This window comes from Pseudochaenichthys georgianus, chromosome 24 (genome assembly GCF_902827115.2).
Source record: "Pseudochaenichthys georgianus chromosome 24, fPseGeo1.2, whole genome shotgun sequence".
NCBI lineage: Eukaryota > Metazoa > Chordata > Actinopteri > Perciformes > Channichthyidae > Pseudochaenichthys > Pseudochaenichthys georgianus.
In genome coordinates this window covers 26,594,633-26,610,774 of record NC_047526.1, presented here as the reverse complement: position 1 = coordinate 26,610,774, position 16,142 = coordinate 26,594,633, and the positions used below count along the sequence as shown (strand labels likewise).

General features: G+C 41.1%; 1 protein-coding gene across 4 annotated transcripts; it reads left to right on the top strand.

Annotated features, from left to right (window-relative positions):
• Window positions 1-907: 907 nt before the first annotated feature.
• On the top strand, window positions 908-13,945 carry mideasa (mitotic deacetylase associated SANT domain protein a). Of its 4 annotated transcripts, none has more exons than XM_034075788.2 (13): window positions 908-1,430; window positions 1,869-3,577; window positions 4,828-5,043; window positions 5,695-6,037; window positions 6,496-6,568; window positions 6,654-6,796; window positions 6,897-7,000; window positions 7,162-7,237; window positions 7,951-8,039; window positions 8,751-8,894; window positions 9,230-9,346; window positions 9,468-9,634; window positions 12,966-13,945. In XM_034075788.2, exons 2-13 carry the CDS (start codon window positions 2,102-2,104, stop codon window positions 13,246-13,248), a joined length of 3,231 nt encoding a protein of 1,076 aa, XP_033931679.1. In that variant the 5' UTR covers window positions 908-1,430; window positions 1,869-2,101; the 3' UTR covers window positions 13,249-13,945. The 4 variants fall into 4 exon arrangements, with proteins under 4 accessions (XP_033931679.1, XP_033931680.1, XP_033931678.1 ...); XM_034075789.2 differs by having other exon boundaries at window positions 909-1,430; window positions 4,825-5,043; window positions 6,654-6,781; XM_034075787.2 differs by having other exon boundaries at window positions 909-1,430; window positions 4,825-5,043.
• The last annotated feature ends 2,197 nt before the right edge of the window (window positions 13,946-16,142 follow it).

The following is a 16,142-nucleotide window of genomic DNA, read 5'->3' as shown; positions in this document are numbered from 1 at the left end:
TGATTGTTTTTTCATTTAGTGTTATGTATTATATATATTTATGTTGCATTGTTGGAGGAGCCTGTGACACTGTGCATATGATATGACATAAAGCCCTTTGAACCTGTTGTAGGAGACCAGTTGAAAAAAGGTCAATGTGAGTTAAGGAATTGTATCCTGATATACTAAGTATTTCAGATTGTTTCAGGGTGGTCGGTCGAAGTACGCAAATGTTTTACTGAAATAATAGCAGTGTTTCCCACAGAATTTGATTCTATTTGTGGGGGTCCGCCACAAATAAATCAATGTATTGGAAACACTGAATAGTATATTAACCTGTACCTGCCTCAGGACCGCAGATGGAAATGAGCTATTAGCTCAAATCTGGCATTGAACATCTCTTCTCTTTTCTGAGATTAATGTATTTGTATTGTAGGCTATGCATGGTCCTTGTTTAGATAAATACATAAATATTAAGAAGCCATACTCTGTTACAGCACATTATGATTGAAGATTGTATTTAACTTTAAGTACAAAGGTATTAGCAATTAACATTCCATAATAGGAAGTAACCTAAGTAGATCATTACACAACAAGTGTTTTATTACTGACTTTGTTTTCATTCCATAGCTCAAATTCTTTCTTGAAAATATGATAAGGATCTTTGAAAAAAATAAAAATAGTATTAATAAAAACATGAATGTTCATATATTTGTCAACCATTAAAAAAAAATCCATTAGAAGTTCAATGTTATAGCAGGTCTCAATATATCTCGTCACAGTTCTCGGGTATCATTACTTAAACAGACTGTTTCCGTGTTATGAGCTCTCAGTCTATGGTTATGACTGAGACTCCGCTTTACGGGCAGCCGGGACAGTAAAACAAACGGACACGGATACAGCATGGGAGTGGCCAGACGATCGGATTGGATAACAGGATGTGAGTTTTGCTGTTTTGGGGTGAGGCGGTGCACAATTTTCTGCGTGTTTGCGCAGTTTCGCAGCGCTTCATATACTCTGGATAAACCTAAACACAACATCTGAGTCCGCGGGGCTCGTGTGCAACGTGTTGAAATCTCCGGAAATACCCGAGCAGGCCGCTGCACGGCACAGTTTCCACACACTCATGTGTGCTCTACTCGTTTATGCGGGGAGAAAGTTGTGGAATTTTTTTTTCCTGGAGTGCAGGGTATCACTGATCCAGTGTGCAACTGTGTAACTACAGCGTTAATGAGCCTCTCCAGCCGGTCCGGATTTTGGATTATGTGCTATTGGGATTCTAAACTCGCTTGTTCGCCATATTGTGCGCTGTGAAACTCGAGGGAAAGTTGTCAGAGTTATGACATTTGCTGCGCACAATCCCTTCATGGAGCTGCATGCAGTCGACTTTGATCGAAACCAAAGTGACTCCATGGAGCTGGACATCGAGAGCTCCGTGCACCATTAATAAGGTATATGCACTAGTTTTAACACATGCTCACTATTCTGTTGTATTGCCTAATAGCTCTCAAGACGCTTCCTTATTGCAGTTTTTTTTCTTTACATAACATCACTGGCTATCGCTCGGGTGATTGCATGAGCCCCTCCGTTTCCTGTATTTCTTGTTATGCCAAATGGCAGCTGCATAGTCAGCGCCTCCTTGTTACTGTCGTCTCAAAACTTGTTCAGTGTATGCGTCCTGTCTGCACGCACTGTACGTAAATATCGATTACATAGGTTTTGATCACAAGACATGCTCTCTGACTGAGTTTCACTTTACTCACTGCTGGGCTAGTCACTCGTGTAGGCCCCAGTTTCATTTTTGCTCCATACCAGTGGAAACGACTGAAAACTTGTGTGCTTGTCTTAAGATACAAATAAAGTGTCTAACCCCTCCTTTCTCTCACAAGGTCCGGCACCATAAAGAGGATGAGAAGAAAGAACAGCAAACCTCAGATTTGATTCTGGAAGGAGGGTTGCATGCTCCCCACCCTGCACTTTCCTTTGGGATTTATATTTCCTCCCAATCACCTCTGTATACACACTTAAACAAAGAGTTCCTCGACCTCAGGCAGGCAAAGCACACTACAGAGGCAGTACCAGTTTGAGAGCTCTGACTCCAACATTACCGTACAATATTACTATGAGTCTTCCCTCTCAAGTTAATACTGACAAGAGCGGCAAGCTTCAGGCTGCAGCCATGAAAGAGCCTGTGCAGCATTCAGGGGATGTTTATTATGGGATGGGACCTCCGGCTCTAGAGCCAAGCCACAGTGACTCTGCTAGCAGCTCGGCTGTTTACAACCCCGAGAAAGGGCCTCAAAGTTTACCGCACTATCAACAGGCTGCTTCAGTAAAGTGGATGCACCAGGAGTCCGTGCAGGCCCCCGGCTGGTCTCAGGAAGCCCCTGCTCCGGGCTGGGGGCAGAACTTTGGCCCCTATATGGGTGGAGTGAATGCCAGGGGGCAGATGGCATTCCACAAGGGGGTCCATGAGGGTGTAGCTCTGCCAATGGGGGGAGAAAGTCAACTGCCAGGAGGACCTGTTGAGGTTTACAGGGATGCCCCCCAGGCACAAGCTCAGGGTAGGGGGCTGGAGTGGGAGCAGCACACAGCGGTTGTAATGCACCAGGCTCAGCTGCAAGTCTATCAACAGGCCCACAAAGGCGTGGAGCTCCAGAGTCAGCCCCACGCGCCTCCTCCTCACACTTTGCAGGGACCCATGCTGCAGCCCTTCCAGACAACATTTAGGCCCAGCAAGCAACAGTTTTCATCAGGTTATTACTCTGTTTTTCCAGGGAACAAGGGAATACCAAACCTGGCGTACGCCGAGCAGCCTAAATCTCAACAACAGCAGCTGCTACACCAGATGCAACAGCAGCAACAAATGCACCAACATCAACGCCACCAACACCAACAACAACAGCAACAGCAGCAGCAGCAGCAGCAGCAGCAGTTGCAGCAGCAGCATCATCTTCAGTTGCAACAGCAGCAACATTTGCAACAACAGCGGCACCAAATCCAGCAGCAGCAAATTCAACAGCAACAACTGCAGCAAATGCAGCAGCAATATCACCAGCAACAGATTCAGGAGCGACAGCAACAACTTCAGCAAATGCAACAACGGCAACAACAAAACGTGACGCAGAAAGAAACAACACAACCACAGGTGCAACCAAAACAGCAGCAAACCCAAAACGTTGTCCCGTGTCAGCCCCCTGAGCCCAGTCCCCCAGACACCGTGCCTAAAAAGGGGGTCCAGTCACTGGGACCAGGAGCTCAGACCTGTGACTCATCACCCGTACCTGATCCATTCCCCGAAAAGGTCGCCACAAATCCTGCTGAGCCTTCAGATACAAAGTCGGCGGCACCTAGGCGTTCCCGTCGCCTTTCCAGAGAAGGACAGTCTCCACTGGGACCCCCCTCAACAAACATTTGGTCTCAAGTATCCAAAGATCCTGCACTACCCCACAACGGGGTAGCAGGCACTCAGGTGGTGAAAGGAGGGGAAGTGACATCAGAAGGGGTCATCCGTAGGAGAAGGAGGGCGTCTAAGGAGATCAACTTGGAGACTCTGGCCCAGAAGGCGTCAGAAATGGAGTCCATGCCTCCCAGAAAGGTCTTTTATTACACTACAGCTGTGTTTAACTTCCATTTATGGCAGTGCTACATTAAAATAGCCATTTCAATACTTGTTGTAAGCTCAGTTTAGTTGAAGAAGAAAGACATGTGCAGCTTATTTGTGCATTTTCTCAGCTGACGAAATTAGCAAGCAGGCGCACAAAGAGGAAGAACCCTGTTTCAATGCAGGACTTCCCCATGGTTTACAAAATCAATTTCTAGAGTCTGTTAAGTTGATTCGAACAGCTGTCGCGCCTCAGCTATAACAGGCTGTTGAACAAGTGTAAAGTCATACTAAACATGACATCTAGATAATGGTGCAACCTGAAAAACAGCCATTATCAAAGGCTGCTCTGATTTTATCGCTGCAAGAAAGACGAATTACTTTACGCTGCTATTCAGGATTGAAAATGTTGACATTGTGAGTGGCACACCCTGAAACCGGCTTCTTTCTTTTCTCAAGAGCAGCTTTGTTAGAAATGTACTAAGCACAAAAACGAGTAACTCTGTTTTGAGGGATTTCTTAGCTCAGGGATTTTTTTTAGTACCCTGCCCCCGGGGGTGATCAGGCTTGTCGTAGGTAGGTTTTTGTGCAAAGTGTGCATGCTGGATTTACAGTTGGAGCAGCTGCATGTCTGCACACCTCCACATTCCTCAGGCGCCTTCCCAGTCATTCAGCAGAGCCAGGGAGGGGCTGCGCTGTCACCCTGCACAGCTACACTCCTCTGCCTGTCAACACACCCAAAACAGGTTTAATATTGTAGGAACAACCCAGAACTACTGCTATGTGGTTAGCTAGCAGCACTTTTGAGGGTGAGGAGATGATATTCAAATGTCTTAACTTAACTTTGCATGCAGTATACATCACAGAAGTGATTTATATGTCTTATCAGTTTGACTAAACATACCAGGGAGGCGTCTACAAGGCTCTGAATACAATACCAAGGAAATATCAAGTAATATAACAGCTGGATCTTAAAGTTAGGATTTTCTCAGTGTTATATTATTTAAAAGAAATATTGTCTAATTCATTACAATGTTTACTAATATTAATCTATAATGAAAATATTCTGAAATTGTAGTCTTATAAACAACAACATGGATACTTTCATTCAGGATGAAAATGATTTTAACATTTGATTCTCACACCATCTCCATACTTTCTATCTCAATCCATATTCACTTTTCTCTGCTCTCCTCCCATTCTACCTGCTATCCTCCTGTCTCTTTGTGTTGGTGCCTCAGCAGGAAGAGGGTTCTTCAGGCAGACAGGCCAGCATGATGCCTCTGGTCATGCCTGTGTCAGTGCCAGTGCACAGGAGTCCAACAGATCCTCAGGGTGCCTTGAATCAGGGACGTGTCGGGGGGTCTGAGCGACCGGCAGGACAGACCGTCAGCAAACCCTCGGTCATTGTGGCTCGTCGAAGATCACTCAGGAAATCCATCAGCGAGAGTTTTGGTCAGGTTAGTATTGATAGGAAACAATATTGGCATCACTTTGTTTTTTTGCTATGATTTATGTCAGTGTTAGCAACTTGTAAGTACTTTATAAGTCTTCTAAGGTGCCAGTATTGGTACATATTCACACTTCTGGTTAGGCGGTTATCAAGTGAGTAATTTGGAGATAAATGTTGGAGGAATGTGACAATGTTTTGTGAAGAACATAAGTTCAATTGTCCAATCAAATGTTGGAAGAGTCCATGTAGAAATAAGAGTGAAATGTAATCTTCTATCTTTTGAAATTCCTGGTTGATTTGGTAGAAGCAAACACATATTGAGCGGCTATTCTGTCATAAATTCAGCAGATGAAAAACCAGGTGATATTAGATTACTGCGCAAACAACCTCAAGTTGTTTGTATAAAAAGTGTAATCGTTGCAACTTCCAAGCAAGTAGTTTTCCACACCTTGTAGCCTGCAGCCCTTTATCTAACGTAATCTATCCAGGTGTTTTTATTACGTGCAGTACATAAAACTGATCTGCTGTCAGAAATAGCAGATTTTATTTTACATACAGCACATACAAGTGCTTGATGCTCAGTTGTAGCAGAACATCTTTTACTTTTCATTTGACTGATATCAAAGAAAACAACTTAAATCCTAAATATTCTGTCTAGGAAGGGGGAAACGATCCAGGGACGGATGAGGAAGGAAAATCCAAATTAAAGCGCCGGCCTCGCCCCGAGCCTCTCATCATCCCTCCACCCAAACCAGCCACTTTCATCCCTCCCTCCCTCTACTCCAGCATCTCTTCTTACCAGAGCAACCTGCGCTCCCCGGTCCGCATGCCGGACAACCCCCTCACCATGCCGCCCTACACGCCCCCCCCCATCCTGTCTCCTGTGCGCGGGGGCTCGGGACTTTACTTCTCCACCTTCCTGACCAACATTGCCAGCAACCAAATCCTGCCGCTGCCGCCACATACGCCCAAATCTGTGACGCGCAGTCTGTTGCGCTCCAGTAAGTCTTACATTTGAGGATGATCTGAAAAAAAATTCTACTGATGAGATTAGATTTCATTCAACTTTATTGTCATTGCACTGAGTATACATAAGTATTAAGTCAACAAAATGAAGTTTGCAACCAACCAGAAGTGCAAAACAGTAGAAAAGCGTAGAGTGATGTCTAGTATAATATAAATATGAACTTTTTGACAGTATTTACCCCGTGAACAGTATAAGGCTGTATAAACATTACAAACAGGAGTGTAGAAAATAAATACACTATAGATCAGGTATAAATAAGATTGTATTTTGTCTGTAATATACTGAGTAAATAGGAATATATTATAGATTGTTATTGTCATTTTCAAATGCTAAAAATAAATATGAGTATGCCATAGAAAAATATAGTTGTTTGACAGTTTTGAGGCATTGACAATGCTTAAAAATGAGATTCCTTTGTTTGTATTTTTGCAGCAAGTTCAGATATCACGCCTCCTGTTCTTTCCTGTTCCTTGATCACGGATGCTACAACGGCTAGCCTTGAACCGTAAGTACAGACACCGGACTCTCAAGGTTTTAAATATCTGGCCCAAAAATTAACCAGAACCCTTCTTTCTTTTTCACTTGTTCAGACGGATAAACATCGGGCAGCGGTACCAGGCAGAGATTCCTGACTTACGTGACCCAGCTTCCTCCCAGTTTGACCAGCACAAGGCGAACGTGGTCTGGCTCACTATAGATGATTCCAAACTCAAACACGGTGACCAAGAGTGCAGTCAGTGTCTCACATCAATCAGTCTGCCACTAGTTGTTGTTTCCATTTTATTCTTGTTAGTCCTTTTTAAATTCTTGTAATTTTTTCTGTTTTGTTCTAGTGGAGGATTTTATGAACATGGCGTGTTGCAGTGTGCTCAGGGGCGGAGGAACCAACCAGGAACTGGTTTTACACTGTTTTCATGAATCCGGCGGAGATTTCATTGTAAGTTTAGTGACTCATATCCCCTCGCTGAAGTTTGGCAGCAGAGTCTTAAAAACGTCTTGCATTTTTACTTTACTTATATGTTCACTGCAACTTCGTACGTGTAAGGTTGGACTTGTAAGAAATTATTGTTAACTGTGATTTAAAATGTTTATTACAAGAAAACACTGGAACGTTTGATGCTTCAGGACCCAGTGTTCCCCAAAGATCATCTACTGGCAGGTTATCACTACTCAGGTGAGCTTTGACATTATAGACCAATAAAAGCTATATCATGTTAATCATTGCAGTACAATCCCATGGTTTCTTCATCTTACTCCGTCTGTCTCTGATTGGCTAACGCAGGGGTGTCAAACTCAAATACACAGTGGGCCAACATAAAAAAAAATCTGTACCAGTCGAGGGCCAGACTGGTTCAATGTTTATTGCAAAACTTATTGAAATTAACTTATTGCACATATTAAACCTGGAACTAATTAAGCTTAAATGATTGCCTATAAAAACAACATTAAACATGAAATAATCTGCTGCATTCATTCCTTATGGCTCTATCTGCAGCTTTTCTGGAGTCATTTCTTATGATTACATTTTTCCACAGGCCAACAACGGCTTCAAAAAAAGTATTCCCCTCAAAGACAAAACAAACATGCCCTGTTGTCGCAAGAGAAAAAGTGCAGAAGGAAACATTGAAACTCAGAGTGCTGCTCTGTGATGCTAGTTCAAGCCAGATACTTGGCATCTCATCTTGGGTGGAAGTTCATCAATGTTTGGGCTCATGCTCTGTGCGCAATATACCAGCGGGCCAGATCTAATAGTAATTAGAAATTATCCTGCGGGCCGAAATTAAATCCACCAAGGGCCTGATTTGGCCCCCGGGCCTTGAGTTTGACACGTGGGCTAACATCTCTTTGAATATTTCCTCATTAGTTCTTTGTCTGATTCACTCCCAGGCTCTGACTGCTGGACTGCAGAGGAGAAGCGCTACTTCAATAAAGGGATCTCTGCCTACAGGAAGGACTTCTTTATGGTGCAGAAACTGGTATGCTCGTTCATCTTACCCTACAGCACGAACCATTATGAATCAATGTCAATACATATGAAGTACATTTAAATGTGTTTGTGTTTCAACACTAATAAATCATTAGCACAATATGCAAGTTTTGAGGCATTGGTATAACTGCTTTAAACAAAAAAGACCAAAATACAGATTTTCTGTGTCTGCATTTTACAAAAAGAGGCGTTATTATGATGTAATGGTAAATGTTTATCACAAACGGTTGTAAGACGTAATGACTTCCAAACATGCAAAATTAGACTAATTCGAAAAATGTGTTAATGCGGTTTTCATTTCACAGACTGCCACTCTCCTTAAGCTTGTTTGTATTGATGATTTTGTATGTAATTGTAAGATGGTTAATTGATTACATAGATCATTGCTTCTCAAAGTGTGGTCCGTGATATTGGTACAATTTCACATTTGAAATAAATAAATAAATTAAAGTTTTCCGCACTCTCGCAGGAATATCTCCGCAATGGAGCGAGCTTAAGTTTCACTTTCGATTGCATGATATAGTCGAGCGCAACACCTTCATCACACATGTTGCCACTTGTTTATACCATTTTCAGGCGATTTGTAATCTGTTCTAGAAAAACAATGTGTTTTTCAATATTGTGGTCCTTGGTATGAAAAAGTTTGAGAAACACTGACATAGATCATACATGTGTATTTTTTTTGCATCTGAATTTAAAGGTGCAGTCCAAGACGGTGGCTCAGTGTGTTGAGTTTTACTACACGTACAAGAAACAGGTGAAGATCGGTCGCAACGGGATTTTAACCTTCGGCCCTCTGGATTCACCGGACGAGAAGCACACCGATGCTGTGGTGGACGTAAAGGTAGGGGGAAGTTTATTTCTTCTTAAGTGATGTGTGGTAAAGCCTTAAATCAGTTTATGCTACAGAATGTGATTGTTTAGTATTTTCATAAACTGAGTAAAGGAAAAAGCAAGATCATTTGGTGGATTTCATCATTTTTAAGCTTTGGAAATTAAAAGGGATTGTTTTCCCCCAAAATCTAGAATACATATTTCTCTTCATACGTTTTTATAAAATGATTGTTTTGGTGTGAAAAAAGAGAGAAATGTATATATTGTTGATTCTGGGCTTGCTCTTTAAGTTTGTATGTTGAAGGTTGTTCTATTCATTTGTGCAACGATCTTGTATTTTTGTAGTGTGACACGATTCAGACTTCACAGCAGTCAAATGTAACTCAAGGAGAAACAGATGGAGACGACAAGAAGGATGTTTCCTACGGGAGCAGCCAGCAGGCACTACAGACTCATGACTATGTAAGTTAGTCACTACATATTCTAGTAACTTCTCGGATTTGCATTGACTAATAGCACACGGCCTTTCTTTAATTGATGTAATAACTGTCAAACTAACACCTTCTTCTTCCTGGTGCTCCAGGCAGAGACAGTGCTGGTGATCCAGGAGCCGCACCCGGTGAAACAAGAGGCTCCACACGCAGCCACACCTCACAGGCCGAGGGCCGAACCTGCCGCCAAGAAGCCCCGAGCGCCACCGAAGCCTCCAGTCGATCCTGACGCAACATTTCCATGCAAGAAATGTGGAAGGTAAGCCCGAATCAATAGAGGGAATCACTTTGTCCTTGTTTAGAATCTAGACTGTGATATGTTTTCTGGATTTTGATTTAAAGGGGACCTATCATGCAAAATGCACATTTGTATGTCTTTTATACATAAATATGTGTCCCCGGTGTGTCAGGGAACTCACGATTTGCGTCCGATCAGAAACAATGCCCGACTGTTTTGGACGTAATATGGTCGGTGTTTACATTAGCATCGCTAACACTCAGAGCTAACCTGTACTGGAGAGAGCATGTTTGTGAAGAAGCAGGAAATAAAAAGGAACTCACCTTGTGGTATAACCGGCAAGAGAGAAAGCCTTTGAGCTCCATACTGTTTCAGAAATAATCCTTGATCTAATAATCCTTTTGTTTCATCACCGCAGCATTTTAGACAGTATCTGCCAGGTCCCGCATGAGCCGGCATAAGCTCCGCCCCCCTCTTATTTTAATTGTTTTCAGTTTAAAAAAAAAAAGCTTCATATTTAGCCTTTTATTTATACAGGTGAAAATCTCATTGAGACACAGGGTCTCATTCTCAAGAAAGACCTGTTTATACCCAGAATCAGCACTTTTGTAACGGGAAGAGAAATAGAGGGATATGAGGTATGGCTAGAATGGGTGATCTGTTTGGTTTTTTGACCAAAGCACTTCATAGACATGTTTCTTATATGTGTAGGGATACAGCCCCACCTAGTGTCAGCAGAAAGTAATTCAAATAAGAATTCCAAAAAATGCAAATAAATGCAAAAAAAATGCATCTTAAAATATATTTTAAGATCAGGTTTAATCATCTGATTCGTCTGTACATTGCTGTTTTAGTCTGTGTTCTTCTAATTGGTGTCTACAGTGTGCGTATTGAGCCGTTTTGAGCGACTTGGGTCAAGCCAGGGCTCTCGACTAACTTTTTTCCCCATCCTCCCGGAACCGTCCCGAAATACAATCCAAGCCGTCCCGAAATTAATGTGGACCGTCCCGAATTAAAAAATGTTAGTTTTTCTACATTATCATTAGTTAATATCATTCAATGTGACCTTTAACATAAATAAAACATCATACAAATCATTAGATGATAATTCATCAACCTTTTTAGTTGAGTAAATCATTCAATCACATAAACAAAGGCAAAATATATTTAAACAAACACACAAACGAGAAAATTACTCTAATATTGAATCCAATCAAGTCCCATCCAATCATCAAAAAAATCCAACACTGTCCTGAAGACAGAACCCAGAGTAACCACTAACCAGGATGACAGTCTGTGTAACACAGTCAGGAGACCTTTACGAACGGCCCCGCCCCCTCGCACACAGACGGGAGAGAGAGATCTCGTCTGGATTGGAAAGCTCGAAAATACATCATAGACGCATGTTGTAGTCTTATTGCATATTAGAAACGGAGTTGGTGAAACTAAAACTGCGATATAATGTGTATGTAGCAATAATACATATGACATATATTTTTTTAAATGTCTCCTGTACCGATAAAAAGTCCGATAACGTCGGAGCTTAACGGTACCACTGTCTTTAATAATTCCGGCCCGGGGCCCGTTTAATACCGGGGCTCGGTACCCATCCCTACATGGGGAGAGGCGCAGCATATTGCTACGGACTAAATACGATGGAGGATTCTCATCTCAGGCTTATTACTCATAGGGGATGAAGAGGAGTAAGTAAATAAAGAGGCCGGCGCTCCAGGGTCAGGTTCTGCTGTGCGTTTTTGTGATGTAACGGTAAAACATTTCAGAATTCCTCCACGGGATGCCATTGTCATTGTACATCATTCAACCCACGAAATACACACACTCAGTACATAGCTAGACCATAGAGAGCTAGACCCGCGAATTTGCAGACCAGGAATTCACGGGCACAGCTGTAGCTACATGTGTGTATTTCGCGGGTTTCTAAATGTTTTGTGCGTGTGTGTTTATGTTGACAAGGAGGTTTAATAACTGTGTGCTACACAAAACGTGCAGTCGGTTTCATTTTCATCACCGTTTGTAGTAGAGTTAGCAGGATATTTTTATTTTAACTCTCGTCCCAAATTCGTCCCAAAATTATTTTGTATCCTCCCCAGACACTATTTTTTTCGACGACGGGACGTCCTTAAGCTCGAGCCCTGGTCAAGCCCCGATCTAGCACCTCTCTCTCACTGTCTAAGTGAATGGGTGCTGTAAAAACTACACTGCGCATGCTCAGAGTATTTTTCTATTCAATATGTGTGGCAAAAAAATAATCACCATAGGGACACTGTGCTGGCATACGTACCAAACGTCATCTCATAATTCAGAGAGCTGATTGGCTCTAAGTACATGTGCCGCGAAAAGTGTAGTTTTCACCCTGTAGTGAAGAGGAGACGAGAGAGAGGAGCGTATAGCGATTCAAATCAGTAAAACGGATAGAAAATGAATGAAGTTGACCATCTACTTCAGCTTTGGTAAGTTCATTTTATGTCATATCTTTTGTTGATCTTCTGTGTTTTGCCTATAGGCTATTGCTCTGCTGGATCGATTGATATTGTGACCTCGGTGATGAGTGTCTGTGTTTTCCTTATACCCGGACCCCCCTGCCCCCTCTCTCTATCGGAACCATGGATAGCCTACAGCCATTTGTTTACTTAAAAAAGCACCAGAAGCTTATATTTACACATCGAAGTTGTTCCTGCCCCACCACTTGTGTACATATAAAAACACCACTGATGATAGGTGACCTTTAAATCTCCATCTCTTATGGTTTTTTGATCACCCGGTATTTCACTGTCACTAATGTTTTAAAATGTGTATGTGTGTGTCGCTCATGTGGTTCACCTCATTGTGTTGATCAAAAAATATCGAAACCCAAATTTGTCAAAAATAGATACAATAGGACATGTGTAGATGTGTTCAAGTAGAAATGCAGATAAATATATATGTTATGGCCATTGAATTGGGAACTAATTGTTGTGTGATGGATATTAATAGACTTTGTGATGTGAAACAAAATGGAGAAATTGTGTTCTTAAATGTGTAAAAAGAAATAATTGAAAGAACATTTCCCAAATTGAATGTAGTTAAGTAATATAAATAATAAAAATACACTTTATTTGTATAGCACATTTCAAACCATTTAAAAAGTGCTTTTCAATAAAACATAACACATTTCAAACAGGCATTTAAATGAAATAAAAACCAGCAGAGCAAACAAACAATACAACATGAAATCTCACTAATGTTTTTAAAAGTAACTTTTAAAAGTGCACTTTATCAGATATTAGTGTTGCATCATTCAAAACTGCTGCTATGTGCGTGTAATGTTGCGTTATTATTCTCCATACCATAGGGTGTTTTATAAAGTGAAGAGCCGAAGTGCCCACATGAAGAGTCACGCAGAGCAGGAGAAGAAGGCTGCAGCGCTACGTCACAGAGAGGAAGAGGAGCAGGCGGCGGCTGAAGCTCGGGCGAGGAAGGCAGCGTCGATGGCAGCGGCCGCGGCGGTGATGGAGGCGGCAAATCAGGGAGGAAATGGAAACGGAGTGACAGAGCCGGGGGAGGTCAGCAGCCAGGAAGACTCATCTGAGGAAGAGAATGACAAAGAGGATGACAAAGATGAGGACTGGCGATGAGACAAAAAACAGGATAAAAGAGGAACCAATGAGAAGATGGATTTGTGGGTAAAACGAGGGATGCAAAAAGATGAGCGCACAACAAAGACAAGAGGAGTGATTTCAAGTCTTCCTGGTAATCTCCACACTCCTTATCCCTCCCACATCACACTCCACAGCTTACACATTTTGTATCTTTTAAATATTCAGAGGAAGTTTATTTTTTGTAAATGCACTTATCCCCTATGCTTCTGCTTTTTGCCAATATTGCCTTTTTTATATCCTTTATTTAATTGAATATATGTCAAAAAATATTATACATTTTCATTGTGTTTGCTTAATGGTTATATGATATTTCATAAGGTAATCAGGATGCCTGTTAAGCGATAAAACATCAAGATCAAAGCAATGTTTCACTTTACAGTAGCAGCCCTTTTAAATTAAGATAGAATAAGAGTATTTATCTTTTTCTTAGGAAAATACTGTGCTGAGTATTGCAAATTTCCATCAGATTCTTAGGTTGGTTGCACTCTTGTTTATTTTTTACAACTAAGGGACCTTTGAAATAAATATGTATTATTAAAAACAAAGTATATGAGATGGCCATATATTTATGATACTGCATTTTTGCAATGATTTTGGTAATGTAAAACTAATCATGTCAGCTGCAATAAGATTTGTGAATTGAAAAGTTTATTAAAATCTCTACTGTTCTGAAGTGTGTCTTTTTTTTCAGAAATGGTCAGTGTGTCATTGCAAGACTTTAAATATCCAGCAGGTGGAGGCAGTGCTTCATGTGATGTTGGATATCTCCTTCACACACATGGATGTAGATAAATAGTGAATGAATTGTCTGTATACAGTATATAAAGATAAACTGTCCTGTTAGTGGATCCATTTTATCACTTAACAAGTCTATGTCCTCAAAATCTTAAAATGTTGCTTAAAGTTCACCTTTTATGCAAAATCCACTTTTTCACGTCTTTTATACATAAACATGTGTCCCCTCTGTGTAAAGAGATTCTGAACGTTTCAGGAAAAAATATTTGCTCACTTTTCGTCCTCATCCATTTATATAAAAAAACTGTCTGAAAATGAGCAGATCAGATTTTGGCCACTTTATGATGTCATAACGTTTTTTTGGCTTGTGTAACCATTAGCCAATCACCAACCAAGGTAACACCCGCCACCTCATCACCTGACACAGCATCAGCACATTTGAAACGGAGGGGTGATCTGTTTGGTATTTCGAGGCAAACCATTCAGAGACATGTTCTGTATATATCTGAGCCCTATAATATATTGATGAAAAACAGTATAATACGGGACCCACATCTGTATCTGCTTAACAAAAAAGATTTACCACCAGAAAAAATAAAACTTCAAATACTGTATGTATGGGTCTTATTCAGTATGTTAGTACGGCTCCACCATCATTTCCAACTTAAGAGGAGTGTGGTGAACACTGTCATTGATCAGAGCCGACATAACTCATCCATTTAAAGAGCGTGCTCAGTAAAGGGAAGTGTCACCCTCAGGAGATGAGAGGCATTTTGCTGGGAGACCATGAAAGACAAAATGCTCCTATGTCTGTCTCCCACTCAGCACTGAGATATTGGACTTCAGTTCTTTTTTATTTTACCTGCAGAAATTAGCTGGAGAAGGCAGTTTTCGTATATCACTGCTTCTTGAGCCAAGAGCAAAACCATTCTCTTTTCTGCATTTATGTGGTCCTTAAATTAAATAACAACACAGAAACACTTTGTCTTTAACCTCTAGGCAGCAGTGCTCTGAGTTAATGCCAAAAGAAGTATGCTATATTAAAGAGGCCCTATTATGCTTTTTGTGGTTTTCCCTTTCCTGTAGTGTGCTTAGGTTTATGTGCATGTAAATGGTCTACAAAGCCTAATATCCCAACGTTCCCTCCAGAGGGAGTTTGTTTTGTGAGAGATTTCAGTCCTGACCAAAGTGGCTGCTCGATTTATTAATTATTCTGTCGGCAGAGATGTCACTGTGGGTTCAATTATAATATATTTAGAAGAAGAATACATTAATCCCTTACAGGGAAATGTCTTTCCCCACTCTGTTGTGTTTACACACATTACACACACAGGGGAGGATATACATGCACAAACACAGAGGATATACATGCACACACTGATTGTGATTTGGACCATACTCATAAAAAAAGAAAAGAAACATATTTAAGATCAATGAACTTAAATAAACTAATTTATGTGCCAATGTGTTTCTTCTCTATGTTCTGATGTAGAATAAAGGGAAAATAAGTGTTGGCTTGCTTGGAGCTTATTAACCCTTTTTCTTTTTTTAATAGTCAAATCACAAACTCCATGTATAAGGCTGCTCAGTGTTGATCTATTGTCCAAATGATATGTTTGCAGGGAAGTGCTACTGGTATTGTGGTGTCTTAATATCTTCAGAGGATCCCTTTTCTCTCAGGGTTTGTGATGAAGCATTAGAGGTTTACAGTGAGGATCAATTATCTTCACTGACCAGTGCACACGCTAATACAGCCCCATTAGGAACCACGATACATGGATACAGTAAAACAGGTTGGGGATAGAGGAGAACATGGAGATGGAGACAAGGGCAAAACTCTGGATCAATGTCACTAAATGTCTGGAAGACAAACGATGGAATCAATGTTTCTCCGAAATGTACATTAAGATTATTTATGTTCAGCCTCTCAGCAATACAACTTTGATCATTTTCTGGATGTGACCTCAAATGCTGCAGGTCAATGTCATACTTACGGTAAGTGAACAGAAGGAAACACGGGAAACAGTTTACAGCATGCTCATAAAGGGACTGCACATACATACAACACACCTCTATCCACCATCTAGCCTATTTTTTCATTCCTGGGGTTAAAAATAAGTAGATTCAGTGTTGTT

What these genes read in the sequence shown, in the direction of transcription:
- mideasa (XM_034075787.2), top strand. Translation starts at nt 2,102, where the DNA reads ATGAGTCTTCCCTCTCAAGTTAATACTGACAAGAGCGGCAAGCTTCAG. An exon ending in GCGCAGTCTGTTGCGCTCCA is followed by an intron (nt 6,038 to 6,495) that starts GTAAGTCTTACA and finishes GTATTTTTGCAG; the next exon opens with CAAGTTCAGATATCACGCCT. An exon ending in GGCAGGTTATCACTACTCAG is followed by an intron (nt 7,238 to 7,950) that starts GTGAGCTTTGAC and finishes ATTCACTCCCAG; the next exon opens with GCTCTGACTGCTGGACTGCA.